The 20,581-nt window shown below is 43.6% G+C and overlaps 1 protein-coding gene across 1 annotated transcript in view; it reads left to right on the top strand.

Moving 5' to 3' along the window:
• spon1.L (spondin 1, extracellular matrix protein L homeolog) overlaps positions 1 to 20,581 on the top strand; it is a 199,104-nt gene that overhangs the window by 140,117 nt on the left and 38,406 nt on the right. The window contains exon 7 of the mRNA XM_018257439.2: positions 19,275 to 19,339. Within this exon, the coding sequence (XP_018112928.1) occupies positions 19,275 to 19,339 (65 nt within the window). The remainder of the gene's footprint in view (positions 1 to 19,274; positions 19,340 to 20,581) is intronic.

Here is a 20,581-nt window from a genome sequence, read left to right as displayed (position 1 = left end):
TAAAACACAGCCACAACATGACCAAGTGGGGGGAAGAGCAGGGGCGATCCTGGCCCCTCCGCTGCCTGAGGCAGCAGCAGTTGCTGCTGCCCCCCTCCCCCGGAAACTCACTCTTAAAGTACCAGGAGCAGCATTTTTGCTGCCCCTGGTACACAGTGGGGCGCTGCCGCCTGAGGCGACAGCCTCAACTCGCCTCATTGGCGAAGCACCCCTGGGGAAGAGCAGGCATGTCACTTTTTTTTGTTCAAGGTAAATACTCCTTTAATGGTTCTCTATGGCATAGCCTCTTCTGCACATGATTAAATATCACCAAATTGATTTGTTGAAGGAAGGCAAGCGTAAGAAATTCTGGGGAAAATATGTTCATTAGTGATGGGCGAATTGGTGCCGTTAGGTTCGCATAAAAATTTGCGAATTTCGCAAAACAGCGAAAAATTTGCGAAACGGTGCCGGCGTCTCGTTTTTGATGCTGGCATCCATTTTTAACGCCGGCGTCCGTTTTTTTGGCGAATCATGCAAATTCACCTCAAATTCGCCCCTTCACTAAAGATCATTTATTGTGAATATGCTTGAGACCAAAGCTCAACCACTGGGTTCTAAAGCACAGCCATGACATGGGTAAGAATTAGCTTCTAGGGAAGGGATCCCCAACCTTTTGAACACGTGAGCAACATTCAGAAGAAAAAGGAGTTGGGGAGCAACACAAGCATGAAAAATGTTCTTGAGGTGGCAAATAAGGGCTGTGATTGGCCATTTGGTAGCCCCTATGTGGATTGTCAACCTACATGGCTCTGCTCTGTTTGGCAGTACATCTGGTTTTTATGCAACTAAAACTTGTCTCCAAGGCTGGAATCCAAAAATAAGCTCCTGTTTGAGGCCACTGGGAGCAACATCCAAGGGGTTGGAGAGCAACATGTTGCTCACGAGCTACTGGTTGGTGATCACTGTTAGAGATGTCGCGAACTGTTCGCCGGCGAACTTGTTCGCGCGAACATCGGGTGTTCGCGCTCGCCGGAAGTTCGCGAACGTCGCGCGACGTTCGCCATTTTGGGTTCGCCATTGTTGGCGCTTTTTTTTGCCCTCTCACCCCAGACCAGCAGGTACATGGCAGCCAATCAGGAAGCTCTCCCCTGGACCACTCCCCTTCCCTATAAAAACCGAAGCCCTGCAGCGTTTTTTCACTCTGCCTGTGTGTGCTGAAGAGATAGTGTAGGGAGAGAGCTGCTGCCTGTTAGTGATTTCAGGGACAGTTGAAAGTTTGCTGGCTAGTAATCGTTTTGATACTGCTCTGTTATTGGAGGGACAGAAGTCTGCAGGGGTTTGAGGGACATTTAAGCTTAGGTAGCTTTGCTGGCTAGTAATCTACCTTCTACTGCAGTGCTCTGTATGTAGCTGCAGTGGGCAGCTGTCCTGCTTCTGATCTCATCTGCTGACTGCTGCAATAACAGTAGTCCTTGTAAGGACTGCTTTTATTTATTTTTTTGTTGTTTTACTACTACTACTACTACTACTACTATAAGAGCCCAGTGCTATTAGTCTAGCAGTGTTGGGGAGTGGGACTGGTGTGCTAATCTGCTGCTCCTAGTAGTTCAGCAGCACCAACTTTAATTTTTTTTTTTTAATATTCATTTTTTTTTTATTTTACTTTTTTTTATTTTACTACCGCTGTAGTAGTGTATAAGTTGACCTTTTAGGCATTATTTGCCCTGTAGGCATTATTTGCACACTGTTTTCTTCAACCCGCCATCGAGCTGTGTGACCTTGTTCACATTCTGTCTAAATATCCATAATATTACCGTCTCCAGAAAAAACACCGGAGTCACTTTTTTCAAGCAGCCATAATATATTTTACGTAATCCGTATCCACCGCTGTAGTAGTGTATACGTTGACCTTGTAGGCATTATTTGCACACTGTTTTCTTCAACCCGCCATCGAGCTGTGTGACCTTGTTCACATTTTGTCTAAATATTGATAATATTATCGTCTCTAGAAAAACCACTTGAGTTACTTTTTTTCAAGCAGCATTCATATATTTTACGTAATCCGTATCCACCGCTGTAGTAGTGTATACGTTGACTTTGTAGGCATTATTTGCACAGTGTTTTCTTCAACCCGCCATCTAGCTGTGTGTATTATCGTTTCCAGAAAAACCAACTGAGTTTTTGTTGTTGTTGTTGTTTTTTTAAAAATAATGCCAGGCAAAGGCAGGCCGCCACGCAGAGGCCGTGCTAGGGGCCGTGCTGCTATGCAATCCTGTGGCCCTAGCAAATTGCCCAGTTTTAAAAAGCCAATGACCCTGAACTCCCAAAATGCTGAAGAGGTAGTTGACTGGCTTACACAGCACACCCCATCCTCTACCGTTTCTAACTTTACCACAACATCCTCCTCATCCTCCACTGCTATGGCCACCCCACGTAACACTTCCTCCACCACCGGTGCCCCTTCTTCACTGGGGTCAGAGGAGTTATTTTCCAATGAGTTTCTTGAACTGAGTAATGCGCAACCATTATTGCCAGAAGAAGATGAAGGAGATGAGGACCTTACACCAGATTTAATTCTGGCAGAGAACACGATAGAGATGGACATAATGAGTGATGAGGAGGAGGTCCCCGCTGCTGCTTCCTTCTGTGATGTGTCAGAAGAAATTGATGCATCTGAGGAGAATGATGATGAGGAGATTGATGTTTTGTGGGTGCCTAGTAGAAGAGAGCAAGAGGAGGGTAGTTCAGATGGAGAGACGGAGAGTCAGAGAGGCAGTAGGAGAATAAGACTTAGAAGAAGCAGGGAGGACAGCCCGCAGGGATCAGCAGGGCAACAACATGTATCGGCACCTGTGTTCAGCCGGCCAACGCACCCGCCATTGCCGCCAATACCGCCAACTCCGCCAACTTCTACTGTTACCGCCAGATCGCACACTTCCAAAAAGTCAGCAGTGTGGGATTTTTTTAATGTGTGTGCCTCTGACAAAAGCATTGTAATTTGCAATGAGTGCAGTCAGAAACTGAGCCTTGGTAAGCCCAACAGCCACATAGGTACAACTTCTATGCGAAGGCACATGAGCGGCAAGCACAAAGCACTTTGGGAGCAACACCTCAAAGGCAACAGGCAAACTAAAAGCCACACTCCTTCTGGTCCAGCATCTTACTGCTCTACCTCTGCTCTCCTTGACCCGTCTGAACCACCCTCCACTCCGCCTTCCACCTTGACCACCTGTTCCCATTCCCAGTCATCTGCCACCAGCCAAGTTTCTGTGAAGGCCATGTTTGAGCGTAAGAAGCCAATGTCTGACTGTCACCCCCTTGCCCGGCGTCTGACAGCTGGCTTGTCTGCACTCTTAGCCCGCCAGCTTTTACCATACCAGCTGGTGGACTCTGAGGCCTTCCGCAAATTTGTAGCAATTGGGACACCGCAGTGGAAGGTACCCAGCCGCAATTTTTTTTCTAAAAAGGGAATACCACACCTGTACCAACATGTGCAGAGCCAAGTTACCGCATCTCTGTCACTTAGTGTTGGGCCAAAGGTCCATATGACTACTGACGCATGGTCCTCCAAGCATGGTCAGGGCAGGTATGTCACCTACACTGCCCACTGGGTGAACTTGGTAATGGCTGGGAAGCAGGGAATGGGTAGCTCAACAACAACAGTGGAGTTGGTGTCACCGCCACGGATTGCACGCGGTTCTGCCACCACCTCTACTCCTCCATCGCTCTCTACCTCGTCTTCTTCTTCTTCTTACTCTGCTGCTGGGTCCTCCTTCTCCTCCTCCACACCTGTGCACCCCCAGCTCCCCCTAGGCTATTCGACGTGCCAGGTACGCCGTTGTCACGCTGTCTTGGGGATGACGTGCCTGGAAAGCAAAAACCATACCGGATCTGTACTCCTGTCATCTCTGCAGTCACAGGCCGATCGGTGGCTGACCCCACACCAACTGCAGATCGGAAAAGTGGTGTGTGACAATGGAAGCAATCTGTTGGCAGCGTTGAGACTAGGCAATTTAACACATGTGCCCTGCATGGCACATGTGTTAAATTTAATAGTCCAACGTTTTGTCTCCAAGTACCCAGGATTCCAGGACGTTCTCACCCAGTCCAGAAAGGTGTCGGCCCATTTCAGACGTTCCTACACAGCCATGGCACGCCTTGCTGACATTCAGCAGCGCTACAACATGCCAGTCAGGCGTTTGATTTCTGACAGCCAGACTCGCTGGAATTCAACGCTCCTTATGTTGGAACGTCTGCTGCAACAACAAAGGGCCGTCAACGAGTACCTTTTTGAACTGGGTGGTAGGACTGGATCTGCACAGCTGGGGATTTTTTTCCCCCGTTACTGGGTGCTTATGCGCGATGCCTGCAGGCTCATGCGACCTTTTGAAGAGGTGACAAATATGGTCAGTCGCACCGAAGGCACCATCAGCGACCTAATACCCTTCGCTTTCTTCCTGGAGCGTGCCGTGCGACGAGTGACAGATGAGGCTGTAGACCAGCGTGACGAGGAGCTGGAAGCGCACGATTTCTGGTCGGAATCACCAGAACGAACCCAGGCACCTGCTGCAACGCAGGGAGAGGTGCCAGAAGTGGAGTCAGAGGAGGAAGGTGGCTTTGTGGAGGAGGAGGAGGAGGACCAACAGGAGCAGGCTTCCCAGGGGCTAGTGGTGACCTTTTGGGGACCCCTGGTCTTGTACGTGGCTGGGGGAGGAGACCGTGGATGATGCAGTCCTTGATAATGAGGAAGCGGAGATGGATAGCTCTGCATCCAACCTTGTGAGAATGGGTCTTTCATGCTGTCATGCCTGTTGAAGGACCCCCGTATCAAGAGGCTTAAGGAGAAGGACCTGTACTGGGTCGCAACGCTACTAGACCCTCGGTACAAGCATAAAGTGTCAGAAATGTTACCAACATACCACAAGTCCGAAAAGATGCGGCATTTACAAACCAGCCTGCAAAACATGTTGTACAATGCTTTTAAGGGTGATGTCACTTCAGGAACTCATCAACATTCCAGGGCAGAGGTGCCAGTAATCCTGCCACGAGCACACCTGCAAGGACAAAGCCCTTTGGCCAGTCTGTAACGTCAGACATGCAAATGTTTTTCTGTCCAAGGCAGCGCCACAACCCTTCTGGATCCACCCTCAAAGAACGCCTCGACCGGCAGGTAGCGGACTACCTGGCATTAACTGCAGATATCGACACTCTGAGGAGCGATGAACCCCTGGACTACTGGGTGCGCAGGCTTGATCTGTGGCCAGAGCTGTCACAATTTGCCATGAACCTCTTGTCTTGCCCAGCCTCAAGTGTGCTCTCAGAAAGGACCTTCAGTGCAGCAGGAGGGATTGTAACTGAGAAGAGAACTCGCCTAGGTCACAAAAGTGTCGATTACCTGACCTTTATTAAAATGAATGAGGGGTGGATCTCGGAGGGTTACTGCACGCCGGAAGACTTGTTCTGACTTCTATGCAGCTGTCCTTCTCTTCAAGCCTCATGACTCCACACACAGCTGTCCTTTAGCGTCCTCCTCCTCCCTCCGCCACCGTTACAAACTAGGGTGCAAACCCTACTGGTTTAATTTTTTCTGGCCTCTGTGCTTCAGTGGCTGCAACCAAAAAAACTGGGCAAACAATGTCTACAAGGTCAACGTATGGCAAAAAATGACTATTTTCAGCATTTATATGGCATATTTTTTCTGGCAACTGTGCTTCAGTGGCTGCATCCAAAAAAATGCATATTTTCTGCATTTATATGGCATAATTTTTCTGGCCTCTGTGCTTCAGTGGCTGCAACCAAAAAAATGCATATTTTCTGCATTTATATGGCATAATTTTTCTGGCCTCTGTGCTTCAGTGGCTGCAACCAAAAAAATTTATATTTTCAGCATTTATATGGCATAATTTTTCTGGCAACTGTGCTTCAGTGGCTGCGACCAAAAAAATGACTATTTTCAGCATTTATATGGCATATTTTTTCTGGCCTCTGTGCTTCAGTGGCTGCGGCCAAAAAAACTGGGCAAACAATGCCTACAAGGTCAACGACGTTGACCTTGTAGGCATTGTTTGCCCAGTTTTTTTGGCCGCAGCCACTGAAGCACAGAGGCCAGAAAAAATATGCCATATAAATGCTGAAAATAGTCATTTTTTGCCATACGTTGACTCAACGTATATGGCAAAAAATGACTATTTTCAGCATTTATATGGCATATTTTTCTGGCAACTGTGCTTCAGTGGCTGCGACCAAAAAAATGCATATTTTCTGCATTTATATGGCATAATTTTTCTGGCCTCTGTGCTTCAGTGGCTGCAACCAAAAAAATTTATATTTTCAGCATTTATATGGCATAATTTTTCTGTCAACTGTGCTTCAGTGGCTGCGACCAAAAAAATGCATGTTTTCTGCATTTATATGGCATAATTTTTCTGGCCTCTGTGCTTCAGTGGCTGCAACCAAAAAAGTTTATATTTTCAGCATTTATATGGCATAATTTTTCTGTCAACTGTGCTTCAGTGGCTGCGACCAAAAAAATGCATATTTTCTGCATTTATATGGCATAATTTTTCTGGCCTCTGTGCTTCAGTGGCTGCAACCAAAAAAATTTATATTTTCAGCATTTATATGGCATAATTTTTCTGGCAACTGTGCTTCAGTGGCTGCGTCCAAAAAAACTGGGCAAACAATGTCTACAAGGTCAACGTATGGCGAAAAATGACTATTTTCAGCATTTATATGGCATATTTTTTCTGGCAACTGTGCTTCAGTGGCTGCGTCCAAAAAAACTGGGCAAACAATGCCTACAAGGTCAACGTATGGCAGTTGTTTAAAGAGAACAGTAGATTACTAGCCAGCAAAGCTACCTAAGCTAAAATGTCCCTCAAATCCCTGCAGACTTCTGTCCCTCCAATACAGAGCAGTATCAAGCAGATTACTAGCCAGCAAACTTACTATCATCTGTCCCTGAAATCACTAACAGCTCTCCCCCTACACTATCTCTTCCAAGCACACACAGGCAGATTTTTCAGATACATTTTTGCCCTTGATCCCCCTCTGGCATGCCACTGTCCAGGTCGTTGCACCCTTTAAACAACTTTAAAATCATTTTTCTGGCCAGAAATGTCTTTTCTAGATGTTAAAGTTCGCCTTCCCATTGAAGTCTATGGGGTTCGCGAACCGTTCGCGAACCGCTCGCGTTTTTGCGCAAGTTCGCGAATATGTTCGCGAACTTTTTTTCCGACGTTCGCTACATCCCTAATCACTGTTCTAGGGCAACCAGTGGCTTGCGAACAACAACCCATTGGATATTGCTCCCAGTGGAGTCAAAGCAGGTGCTTATTTTTCAATTCTTGTCTTGGAGGCAAGTTTTGGTTGTATAAAAACCAGGTGTACTGCCAAATAGAGTCTCCTGTAGGCTGCCAGTCCACATGGAGGCTACCAAATACCCAATCACAGCCCTTATTTGGCACACCCAGGAAAGTTTTTCATGCCTCTGTTTCTCCCCAACTCGTTTTATATTTGAATGTAGACCATGGGTAAAAAAAAAGGTTGGGTATTCCATATAAATGGAAATGTTAGGAATGATCCCTGGGCTTTTTATCCATAATTCTTTATGATTTGCATACAAATAAAGTGGAATTTTAACCTAACTCCTGTTCTTGCTTTACTTTTATTTGGCACCACTTGTGCTTGTAGCAACAATGCAAGTGAAGGCAAATAGATTCATAACAAAGAGACTAGTGATGTTGCGTATAACAAACAAGACGGTTGTAATGGAAAGTGATCAGCAAGGAATGAAATTCAAATATATATAAATTGCTGCAATTTAATAACAGATACAGATATATTTTAGTTGAACAATAGCAGCTGAGGATGTTACAGGTTTTGTTATTGTCAGATAGATGTTCCAGAGAGCAGAGAAGCTCTGCAGTGATAAAGGCTGAGCATTATTCTTCTGCTACTCTGGCATTACAAGTAGCTTTTGAAAACTGAGGGCGTAGTTGCAGTTCCCTGTAGGAGTTCGAATTGTCACTCGTAATTGTGCAATTTTTCTTCAAAGAACTTGAATATTAAGCAGTAGTCGGGTTTCTCCTCTAGACAAGATTCCTACAGTGGCTTGAACACCCCTTTGATTCTACTTCACAGTATATTTCTTCTCTGGACCTGCACTTCAGTCAGTGTTGGACTGGGACAAAGGGACACTGGGATTAAAACTCTGTGGGCCTCAGCCCTCATGGGCCCCATCAGCCCAGACCTGTTCCCAGCCAGAAATTGCTGCCGCTCCCTCTGGTCCCTCAGCGATTGCAGCAAGAAGTAAAAGATACACAAGGGGCAGACAGGCCGTTGGGTATCATACCTTGAGAAGCTCATGATTGGCATGGGGGCCCTTCATCGGGTGTGGCGCCCTTGGGCCCCATAAACCCTAGTCTGAAGATGACTCCAGTTCAGAAAAAATCGTATTGGCCTTAGGGATTTTACTCACTCAAGTCCCACACTGATATCTTAACAGTATTTTCCAACGTTCCTTTCTGTTTTTTGGAGTCCTCGACTTTCAAAAGGGCACTTAAGTGTAATCTCATACCTTCCATGCACTTGTGTAAGTCTATTCAGCCCCAAAGGAATTTTGGGAAATGTTACAAAGATGTTTCCAGGGCACACAATGTTATAGAAGATAGCTCATTGTACAAGTTGATCCAGGGACTAGTCCGATTGCCATCTTGGAGTCAGGAAGGATTTCCCCCCCCCCCTCTGAGGCAAATTGGAGAGGCTTCAAATAGTTTTTTTGACTTCTCTTGATCAACTAGCAGTTAGATAAGTTATATACAGACTTGAGGTTGAACTTGATGGATGTGTGTGTTTAGGAACCATGACTTGTCAGAACCAGTAGAGTACAGATTGACCACACAGTTAGGTTTCACCGGCCACAAATGACCTCCAAAGCGAAAGGGCTAATCCATGTTGACATTGTTGGGGAAGAAAAACCTCAGAGACAATGTTTCAAGTCTCTAGTTTTTGCAAACTCTGAAATGTCCAACCATATTGCCTTTCATCATGCAGGTTATATAAAGCAAACGGTAACGCCTCTTTAGTTTTTATCCTGTACACTAAAGACGAGGAAGCCACATTGACTTTTAAAATGATTTGCTTAAAAACATTTTCTGTCTTTGTTTATTTTGCCTTTCTAGTAGCATCAAAATAATTGACACAAATGAGGACCCATAAAGGCAGACTTGCCTTTGAACTATCCAAGGTGCTGATTAGGAAGTCACTCTGTCTAATTATGATACCTCAGCCAATTAGCTGATTGAGAGTGTCTGTATAATTCTGATTTATGTTGCTCCTAAATGAGCCTCGACTTTCAAAACTGTGCAGCACTGTTTGTATCGCTGGTACCAAAGTGTGTTTGAAGCAAAGCTAAAAATAGTATTCTTCCCTTTCTATCATCTTTTATAATACTCTGTAGACTAGGCTTACTGGTTGGAATGTAGAAGACTTCTCCTGGCCCTGATTAGCACTGTAGACCATAGTTAACCTGAACTACAAGAGCTAACCTGGCACAAAATTGGGTGCAAGCCACAATTTTTTTTCTCCTAGACGTAGGCGGAAAGTGATTTTTGTGCTTAGAAAGGCTATTTAACCCATTCATTGTCAAGATGCTTCGATTATACCTTCTGCTTATGTCCTGTAAACACAGGGCATGTCATAGAAGTAATCACAATTACTGTGTTGTACTGTCTAATGCCAAGAAATGCCTTTGCCTCTCACTTGTGTCAAGATGGTTATGTGTAGTGCTTATCCCTACTGCATAATAGACTGCAGCTTTGAGAACAGTGAAAACAATGGGGAAACTGGAAATCCAATTACCTACCGTGCAAGGACCAGACTTGGAGTAGCTTCAATTTTCCCTTTAAACTTCTATTATGCTCAGGCAACACCCACTTAGTGCCTTTGCCTCTCTAAGGATATTGAGGGGTGTAGTTCAACACCAGCTTGAGACTGCAGGATGAACCCTGAAAGTAGCTGAAGTTTGACACTTGACACTCTATTTTTTCAGGATGCCCTCCTATCCTGCTGCCCCATGTACCCTCCTATTTTTACCCTTTTGCTCTCTTACTAGTTTCTCATCTGCAGGTGCCACTGCTCTATTCCTAATGTCTCCCTTTCTTTTTATACTGTTTTCCACCATCACGTATACATTGTATTTTACCCCCTTTTCTCTTGTTTCTTCTCATTTACCCAATCCATCTTCTCTTCTATCATTTCACGGGTTACTTTGCATTTGTTACTAGTAACCCTGCATTCTGGCCCCTCTCTCTATGGGAGAGTGATTCTACGTATTCCTCCACTGAAATTTGAATTTGGCGCCGTATGCAAATTAACCATCGCTAGCGTAACTTCGCTTAGTGAATCAACGCTAGCGCAACTTCGCAACCTTACGCTACCCCTGTGCGCAACTTCGGATTTTAGTGAATTTGCGGAGCGCTGGTGAAACTACGCCTGGCTAAGTGTGGCGAAGTGCGGCGAAGTTGCGCCTGGCGCAACTACGAATCTTAGTGAATTTGCCCCTATACTGTATTTCTGTGCTCTGACTCCATGTTTCCCTAACTTGATATCCATGCTTTACTATTATTTAGTGTTTCTAGACTGGAGGGTAAAGGGGCCGAAGGGAATTAAAACAAAGAGTAAAGAAAAAATGTAGCTGGGTGCTGCCCTGACACATATAACCCAGGAACAGGAAAAGTTAATCATGGCAGCAGACAGGGACTACATTTTAGATTTTTATTTCCCTCAAAGTGCAAGTCCCGGTCATGCCACTAGGGCAGTGCTGTCCAAATTCTGTGGTACAGAGGGCCAGAATTTTACTGGCCTATGTGGTGGAGGGCCGATAATGGAAGTCAATTGGCCACTCCCCCTTTTAAACCACACCCATTGTAAACCACACCCATGTTACCACAAGAACTTTTAAGATCATGTTAACGGTGGTAGCACACCAAAAAACCAAATGGTTGGTGCTCACTGCAGGCAGAAAAATTGAAGTCATGTTAAAACATTGCCCTTAAATAGTGATGGGCGAATTTGCGCCGTTTCGCTTCGCCGAAAAATTCGCGAATTTCGCGCGAAATTCGCGAAACTGCGAAAAATTCGCGAAACGGCGCCGGCGTCTCGTTTTTGATGCCGGCGTCCGTTTTTTCGAAAAAAATTTTGACGCCGGCGAATTTTTTCGGCGAATTTTCGCGAATTTATTCGCCTGCCGCGAATCGCGCAAATTCACCGCGAATTCGCGCCTGGCGAATAAATTCGCCCATCACTACCCTTAAATCCATATGCCTCATCCTCCCCTGTGGATAATACAACAACCCCCCAACACATGATGACACACACAAGCAGCACTGGGCAAGCAGAGAATGGCATAAGCAGCATTTGGCAAGCGGAGAATGGCACACACAAGCAGCACTGGGCAAGCAGAGAATGGCGCACACAAGCATCACTGGGCAAGCAGAGAATGGCACACACAAGCAGCACTGGGCAAGGAGAGAATGGCACACACAGGGAGGGAAGGCAGAACAGAGCAGGAGACAGGGAAAGCTCTCAGTCTAATATGTACTACATACAGTGACACAGTGCTGGTGCCCCATTAGCATTTTGAATAAGGTGTGAACAGGTGAACAATTTCACAGTTTCAGTCTGGGTCTCAGCTGGAACAGTACAGGATTTTAGGATATAAACAATAGAGGTGTCACAAGTGTCAACAATACAGGGGGATCACAGGTGTGAACAATACATTCTGAATTTGAGGTTTAAACAATGCAGGGGCCAGTTAATCTATATAGTGATATAGAGACTGGTAAACAGACTGGTAAACAGACAGCATGTGGGGGGCCACAGAAGGGGGCGTCGCGGGCCGCCAGTTGGACAGCCCTGCACTAGGGGATTAGTTGGGCTGCAGGAATCTTCAAATTTTGTCCACCAGCCTATCCAATCCTCTTGAGGCTGTACCGGGATTTAAATCTTTACGGGGGAAAAAAGGAAGTAAAGCTCTTTTTTTATGTTTTTTTTCTTGATTCTTTTTTATCAGCCAGGTTTGCGAAGGCTTAGCCTCCCCTAGCCTTAATGAAAATCCATCCATGCTCCTAGAATTCCAGTTCCTCTGAGGAAAAGGAACCCTAGATTAATGACTGTCATGGGAAGGTGGAAATTCTGGAGGGGCCTTGTATTCATAGCACATATTTTTAAAATATGCAAAACTGATGCTAGACTCTACAGTGACACATTGCAGGTGGTTTCTTTATGGTGAAAAGGAGATCATGCAATGGCAAGCCACTGTGTGCCGCTGTCCATACCGCTATTAAAATATTTTCTGAAATTGTGCTTTCCCTGTTTAGGAGCTTTGGTGCCTATAGCAAGGGTTGCTGTCCCTGCACCCCCCATGGTCCCACCACACGAAGCCGTTGTGTTAGACACAGACACACAGACAGGAGAATGGTTAGAAAACACCAGGAGCTAATCCAATGCCACTCCAGATGTGTGTTACTATCCATATGTGACATGGATGATGGACACAGACACTCAACCTTTGTCCATTTCAAGGGTTGCTGTCCCTTCAAACCCCCCCCCCATGGTTCCACCACACCAAGCCCTCGTGGCCATTTTTAGGATAGACAAGTCCAATGGAAGCCACTCAAGGTGTGTGCTGCTGTCCATACCACAATTGTGCTTCCCCCATTTAATAAAAATAGTTGCATCCTAAACAGGTGCCTCCTACTCTTCATCGTAGCCTTGGGTCCTTTAAATTTTAGCTTCAATATCCACTTGTTCAATCAAGCAGGAATAAAACACGTGAAGTTCAAGGATATAGCCACAATCATGGGTTTATTGTTTGGACAATTCCAATGCAAAAATACAAAGTGAAATAACATGTTGTCCTTCGTACCATGTTCATTCTCAAATTCTTTTCTCTTCTTACTACGAGCAGATGATGGTAATGGGAACTGACGTATATGCAGCCTTAACCGTAACCAAACACAATGCATTCAATTATTTCTCATTTGATTCAAAACAGAAACTGAGTCAGAAACCTGAGTTGGACTTTGCTCGATTCCAGTAAAATGGACTAATGTTGAGTTACGGTCCAACTGAAGTAAAGGCAACCAGGGCAGTTTCATGCATTTATCTTATTTGTGTTAATAACTACAATGTTATACACTAGGTAAGGCGAAACAAGGCAAACTCAACTTCTTGTTGAAGATCTACTGAACTAGAATATTGTTATAAAGCCCAAGAGCCAATATAAATTGGAAAATATAGACATACATAACTCAATGATGTCATTAGTTAAAATTTGTTCTTAGTGATGTCACATATCACAACTCGTTGAAGGCTGTGTAGCAGAAGAAATAATGTAGCCTTTACTTCAAATACAGGTCTGTTATCTGATAACCTGTTATCCAGAAAGCTCTAAATTACAGAATGGCAGACTCCATCTTATTGAATAATCCAAATGTTTAAAAATCATTCCCTTTTTCTCTATAATAATAAAACAGTAGCTTGTACTTGATCCCAACTAAGATATAATTAATCCTTATTGGAAGCAAAAAACAGCCTATTGGGTTTATTAAATGTTTACATAATTCTCTCCAAATCCAAATTACATTATCCAAAAAACTCCAGGTCCTGAGAACTCTGAATAAAAGGTCCCATACCTGTAAGAGGATATCATAATTCAACTTGGAATTCCATGATCTCAGGAACAAGAGGTCACTATGGACCACTATGAGCTCCTAGCTTCTTGAATTGCTTGGTAAGGACCAATTAGGAAGGTGAGCTGGGACACTGGTGGGACAAGTTCTTGGGGAATAAAAACAACAGGCAAGTTACAAAGCAAAGTAAGGTACAGGGTAGGCACATGCACAAGAAGGGTAAACAGGCAACACAATACAAGATTATGGCACACGGGCAGGCACAAAAATGATTAAACAGGCTCAAAGTTCAGGTCAAAGCAATAGGCCTGGGCAGTTCTGTCAGCTGAGGACACAGTTACACCACTGCTCCGTTTACTAATTTCACTGTTTTGGTCCAAATGTCATTTCCTCCACTGTAGGCCAGTGGCCTCCATCTGTTTGTGTTGGAAGCTAACAGGCCACCAGGAGGTCAAAGCAGCCTCAGTTTTCGACACATTCCCTTTTTAAAACTGGTCATACGTAGGTGGACTTTCCCTGCCAAGTTGACCAGCATTTCGTCCCATGTCTTGGCTCAAATATATTTTTACTAACACAAATAACAGGACTTTATCTGACAAAACAAGGGTTTACTGGGGAAAATTGTGGAAGGGCATTGGTAATGAAGAACCTAAACCATACTGGATACTACACATTGATAGATATTACTTTCCATCAAAAAATGTCTACATTGTTAAGAGGAAACAGCATGGGATAGGTCATTTAGAGATATCTTCTCTGACATAATTGTTCGGAACAAAGAAAAGCAACTATGTGTCACATTTTAATGCATCAGTGGCGCATAGGACGTCGTAATAGTGAATCATTTTCTCTTCAATGGAATATAAAACAAATGTGCTTTAAACCCCACAGGGAATTTTCTTAAATTGCACATGCCTGTGTATAAGTGTTCTTTAACAGGGCCTCAAACCTCCTCTGGAAAAAGTCCCAGACACCCACATCTTGTGTTTATCTACTGTGAAATCTAAATGGGGAATATTAACTAGAACAGTCTATTAACTGTGTGGCTGCCTTTGTGACTATTTGTTAGAGGTCGTGGTTTATATGAGCGGAAAGAAGGAGAGAGAAAATGAAACAAGAAAGGAAGAGTAAGATAAAGAAACAGAGAGATAGAGAAAGGAGTAAAATAAAAAGAAAGAATGGAAGTGTAAGATAAACAGAAAGAGAGAAAGAGAAATGAAGAATAAGATAAAAAGAAAAAGAGAGAAAGGAAAAGTAAGATAAAAAGCAAGAAAGAGAGAGAAAGGAAGAGTAAGATAAAACGAGAGAAAGAGAAAGGAAGAGTAAGATAAAAAATGAGAAAGGGAGAGTAGGATAAAAAGAGAAAGGAAGACTAATATGAAAAAGAAAAAGAGAGTAATAGAAAGAGTTAGATAAAAAAGAGAAAGGAAGAGTAAGATAAAAAAAAAAAAGGAAGCCTAAGATAAAAAGAGAAAAAGAGTAAATTAAGGAAGACAAAGATGAAAAAGAAAAAGACAGAAAGAGAAAGAGAAAGGAAGAGTAACATAAAAAGAAAAAGAGAGTAATAGAAAGGAAGATTAAGATAGAAAAGAGAAAGGAGAGAAAGAAAAAGACAAAGAAAGAGAAAGAATGAAAGAAAAACATGAGAGGAAGGAAAGGAGAAAGAGGAAAACTTTTACTTTACTTTATATTATTTTTCATTTCCGATGCTATTCAGCATTCTAGACGGCTATTCAACCCACTGCCTCGTTGCTTGTGTAGATTGCACTTTAGTAACCAGATAGTGTATGTTCCAAGCTGGAGACCCAACTCAGTTATTTGCCAATCAATACTGGTTCTATTAGTGGATCATGTACAAACTTCATTAGAATCACAGGCTGTTTTCATATCATTCTCGATTCTACTCAAAATATTTGTCCATCATGTTTAGATTTCAGATTTCATCTGTTCTAATCTGAAGGAAGGTTAACTCTGAAGCTGTGAAGCATACGCTATCTTAGACTCGCCGTTATAACGAAATCCTTCCTGATCCCGCACTAGCAATTAGTCGCCTTTTTTGGATCAATCAGCATTTAATTATCTCACGCAGGTTTCCTGTAGCATTGAACATTTTGTTTTGGAAAAATTGGCTAAAACCTTTTAACGTTTCTACTGATGGAGAACTCGTAATTAGCTCTAGGAACACAATAATGCCCTGCACTTATGTGAGCTCTTTCATAGGCAGCCTGTTAATTTTTTCCATTCTTCCCATTATTAAGTTTTACATGTTTGATTCCTCCTTCATTAGTAAATTAGGTTTTGCTTTTATGTGGATAAAACTAAATGCCAAGGAATTGCTGGTTCCTTTCCATTCCATTCTTAGATGTTGTTGTCTTCCTGAATGCAGAAACAGCACATTTGTTAACTGCAGTTCAGTCCCAAAGAATCAAGGAAATATTCCTATCCTCAGGGGTGATCCTGGCCCAATTGCTGCCCTAAGACGGCTTTCAATCGGCTGCCCCACTCTTCCCACGGCACTCACTCTTTTTCCGTGCCGGAGGGAGGGGGAGGGTCATGTAGCAGTTGGGCTGTCTGCACCAGAAGAACCGAATTTCCTGTTTGAAATTGGAAATTTATCTCTAAAAGTTACCAGGAGGGTGCTCTTTGCTGCCCCTGGTATTTTGTGGGGCACTGTTGCCTGAATCGAGTTTCTCAACTAGCCTCATGGGAGCAGCGCCCCTGTTTATCCTGCCACATGTTCTAGGGAAATTATATATAGAACTGGCACTGTATTTACACTGTGTTCTGGGGGCATGATATATGGAATTGGCACTGTATTTATCCTGCCATGTGTTCTGGGGAATTATACATGGAATTGGTGCTGCATTTATCCTGCCGTGTGTTCTGGGGCATTATACAGTATATGGAATTGGCACTGTATTTACACTGTGTTCTGGGGACATTATACACGGAATTGGCACTGTATTTATACTGCCATGTGTTCTGGGTATTATATATGGAATTGGTCCTGTATTTATCCTGTCCTGCTGTTTGTTCAGGGGATATACAAAGAATTGGCACTGTATTTATCCTGCCATGTGTTCTGGGTATTATATATGGAATTGGCGCTGTATTTATTCTGCCATGTGTTCTGGGTATTATACATGAAATTGGCACTGTATTTATCCTGCCATGTGTTCTGGGGCATTATATAAGGAATTGGCACTGTATTTCCACTGTGTTCTGGGGAAATTATACATGGAATTAGCCCTGTGTTCTGGGTATTATATATGGAATTGGCACTGTATTTATCCTGCCGCGTGTTCTGGGTATTTTATATGGAATTGGCACTGTATTTATCCTGCCTTGTGTTTACATGGAATTGGCATTGTATTTATTCTGCCCTGTGTTCTGGGTATTATATATGGAATTGGCACTGTATTTATCCTGCCGCGTGTTCTGGGTATTATATATGGAATTGGCCCTGTATTTATCCTGCCTTGTGTTCTGGTTATTATTTATGGAATTGAAACTGTATTTATCGTGCCTTGTGTTTTGGGTAATATACATGGAATTGGCTCTGTATTTATCCTGCCCTGTGTTCTGGGGCATTATATATGGAATTGGCACTGTATGTATCCTGCCATGTGTTCTGGGGCATTATACTGTATATGGAATTGGCGCTGTATTTACAATGTGTTCTAGGGACATTATACATGGTATTGGCACTGTATTTATCTTGCCCTGTGTTCTGGGTATTATACATGGAATTTGCACTGTATTTATCCTGCCTTGTGTTCTGAATATTATACATGGAGTTGGCACTGTATTTATCTTGCCATGTTTTCTGGGTATTATACATGGAATTGGCACTGTATTTATCTCGCCCTGTGTTCTAGGTATTGTATATGGAATTGGTTTGTATCAGTGGCAGAACTACCGGGGAAGCGGGGGGTGGGAGCCTCTCTCTCTCTCTCTCTCTCTCTCTCTCTCTCTCTCTCTCTCTCTCTCTCTCTCTCTCTCTCTCTCTCTCTCTCTCTCTCTCTCTCTCTCTCTCCCTCTCCCTCTCCCTCTCCCTCTCCCTCTCCCTCTCCCTCTCCCTCTCCCTCTCCATCAGTGAGTATCTACATTTTCCATTATTATAAAAATAGATCCCATTCAATTTCAGATTTGTAAGGTCTTAAGCACACACAAAAAAAAAAGAATCTTATTTAACATCTTGGCTAGTTCTAATGCATGTAGAAAACAGTACTGCTTGTGCTCTGAATGTCAGGTCAAATAGGATTGGAACTGCATGCAAATATATCCACTCCTAACGTTTCCCTTTTGTAGAGAGGCAGCATTAGACTTTAATTGCTCTGGTCCTGTGCGAAATAGAGGAGCAATTAAGTTGTCGAGGAGACTATCTGTTTAAACAAGGTTATGTCCGACCAGAAAGGGGACGCGGTTCAGAAATAAAACGCGCACAGAATGCAATGTAATTCCCATTTACAATCCGAGGCCAGCCAGGGAAAAACGCCAATTACTCATAATTTATTTATTTTTCTTGAATTTAATTGGGGAATACAGAAAATGCAAGGAGGTGGGGTAGAAAAAAAGCAGAAATAGACAAAAAGTAAATGAGTAAACGTAACAATCTGAACAAGTAAGTGATGTTCCATGGGGAGACAGAAAACCCTTTTAGAAACATTTACTAAGTGGCTTCTGTGCACTGATGTCTTGTTAAAGGAATCTCCTGCTTTCAAATCTACAATCCTGCATTGCTCTAAAATGCTGGCGTATTGTGTTTCAAGGCATCCAGGGGAACATCGCTGGTACTATAAATGGCCAATTGCTATACTTGTACAATAGGAATATTAAGTGGCAAATATAATTCACCCATAATTCCCATCCACACAGCTTTTATTAAGGTGTTACTGATACAATATTTATGACTGCATTATCTCACAGTCTGGCCCATACATTGTTGTAGCCCATTCAGATTAAAGGAGCCTGAACCTAACCTGAACTAAAGAAGTAGCTAGAAATGTTGTACATTGTGTTTTGGGATTTTTGTACCAGCCCAAGGCAACCACAACCGTTTAGCAGTAAAGATCTGTGTCTCCAAAGATGCCCCAGTAGCTCCCTATCTTCTTTTCTGCTGATTCACTGCACATGCTCTGTGCTGCTGTCACTTACTGAGCTTAGGGACCCACTCACAATATACAGTACACATAGAATAGAAATGTCACAATATAAGGCTGATTAGTAATTAATACAGATAATTACTACATGGCAGCACAGAAACCAGTGCAATTAGCATCAGAATTTAATAATCAGCAAACCTGTAGCATCATCTTATATTACAGCCAGGGAAGCTCATTTTCTGCTGGATAATTAGTGACGAGCCCTAAGCTTAGCTTCTCAACAGCCAATCAGAGCCCACTGAGCATGTGAGTGTCACAGACACTTTACAAGATGGTGACCCCCTGTGACAAGTTTGAAGTCCTGGATCATTGCTGCTATTGACAAGCTCAAACTTTAGCCTCGTGCAATGAGTTCACTATATAAAATATGGAATTTTTAGCTGTATTGATTTTGATTGATTCCATGACAAGTTATTCTGTTTCTGTTTTCCAGGGAGATGAAGTTCTAACAGTAATCAAAGCCAAAGCTCAGTGGCCGGCCTGGCAGCCCCTCAATGTGTAAGTGACAAATTATTCTTGGCATTTATGTTCTTTTTTTCTATAATGTTAATAGTCTTTATGTGAACACTTACCTGTACTTACCGGTACTGTAGTACTTATATATTATACATTGCTTATTGAACATCCAGCAACTTGGATAATACAGTGGTGCATATCCAGGGTCGGACTTGGCCAGCGGGAGATCGAGAAAAATCCTGGTGGGCCGACTGACCCAGACCCGATCCCACCTGCCCTCTGCCATTGCTCTCCTCTGACCTCTGCCAATGCTCCCTACCAGGGCCGCCATTAGGGGGCACAAGAGGTACAGCTGTAACGGGTCCGGACCTAAAGGGGGGCCCGGCTGTGCAGCACTCTTCGAATTAGCCGGGCCTACCCTTAACAGCTCCGAAGACCCAAAGCCTTCAAAATAGCTGAAGCCACGAAAATATCCGAAGCCTCTAAAAAATGGAAGTTAAAGTCCTGAAGCCGCAAAAAAAAACCCAAAGCTACGAAATTAGTCGAAGCTGAAGCCCCCAAACCAAGTAAAGACCCGAAGCCACGAAAGGAGCCGATGGAAAACGAAGAACTGAACACCATGTTTTATTGAACTCCTGGACACCAATGTTTTTTTTCAAATATTCTATGGGGCCGCTGACCACCAATGTTTTTTAAAAACTTTTATGAGGGGCCCTGGCGCAATTTTTTTTTTAACTTATTGGGGGACCCTGACCACCAATTATTTTTTTAGGGGGGCCCTGGTGTGGGGTGGGATCACTTTTAAAAGAAAAAAGCTTTTATAGGGGCCCTGGCATTAGTTTTTTTTTTTAACTTATAGGGGGCCCCTGACAATCAATTATTTTTTTAGGGGGGCCCTGGTGTGGAGTGGGCGGGATCTGGGTGGGGCTTGGGAGGCGGGATCTGGGGTGGGTCAGGACCATAAAATGTTACTGTATGATGACTCCTGATTTCTGATGGCAGCCCTGCTCCCTATTAGTGATGAGCGAAATTCGTTGCCAAGTTTCACATCGAAAATGACGTCCATAGTGGGTGGAAGAATTTGGCACGCGTCAAAGATTTGTTGTGCAATTTGTCACCCATAGACTTCAATGCACTTGGGCGAATTTTCTCAGTTTACAGCAAAGTGAAACGGGTCAGATTTACCCATCACTACTCCCTACTGCTCTCCCACCCCCAATCATCGCAAAAGTAAGTGTAAGGTGCGTGCGGGGGGGGAAAGGACATGTGGTGGGTGAGTGGGTG

The sequence above is a fragment of the Xenopus laevis genome, chromosome 4L (genome assembly GCF_017654675.1).
Source record: "Xenopus laevis strain J_2021 chromosome 4L, Xenopus_laevis_v10.1, whole genome shotgun sequence".
Lineage (NCBI taxonomy): Eukaryota > Metazoa > Chordata > Amphibia > Anura > Pipidae > Xenopus > Xenopus laevis.
Note: the sequence above shows the minus strand (reverse complement) of the source record. Positions and strands in the feature narration are given on the sequence as shown.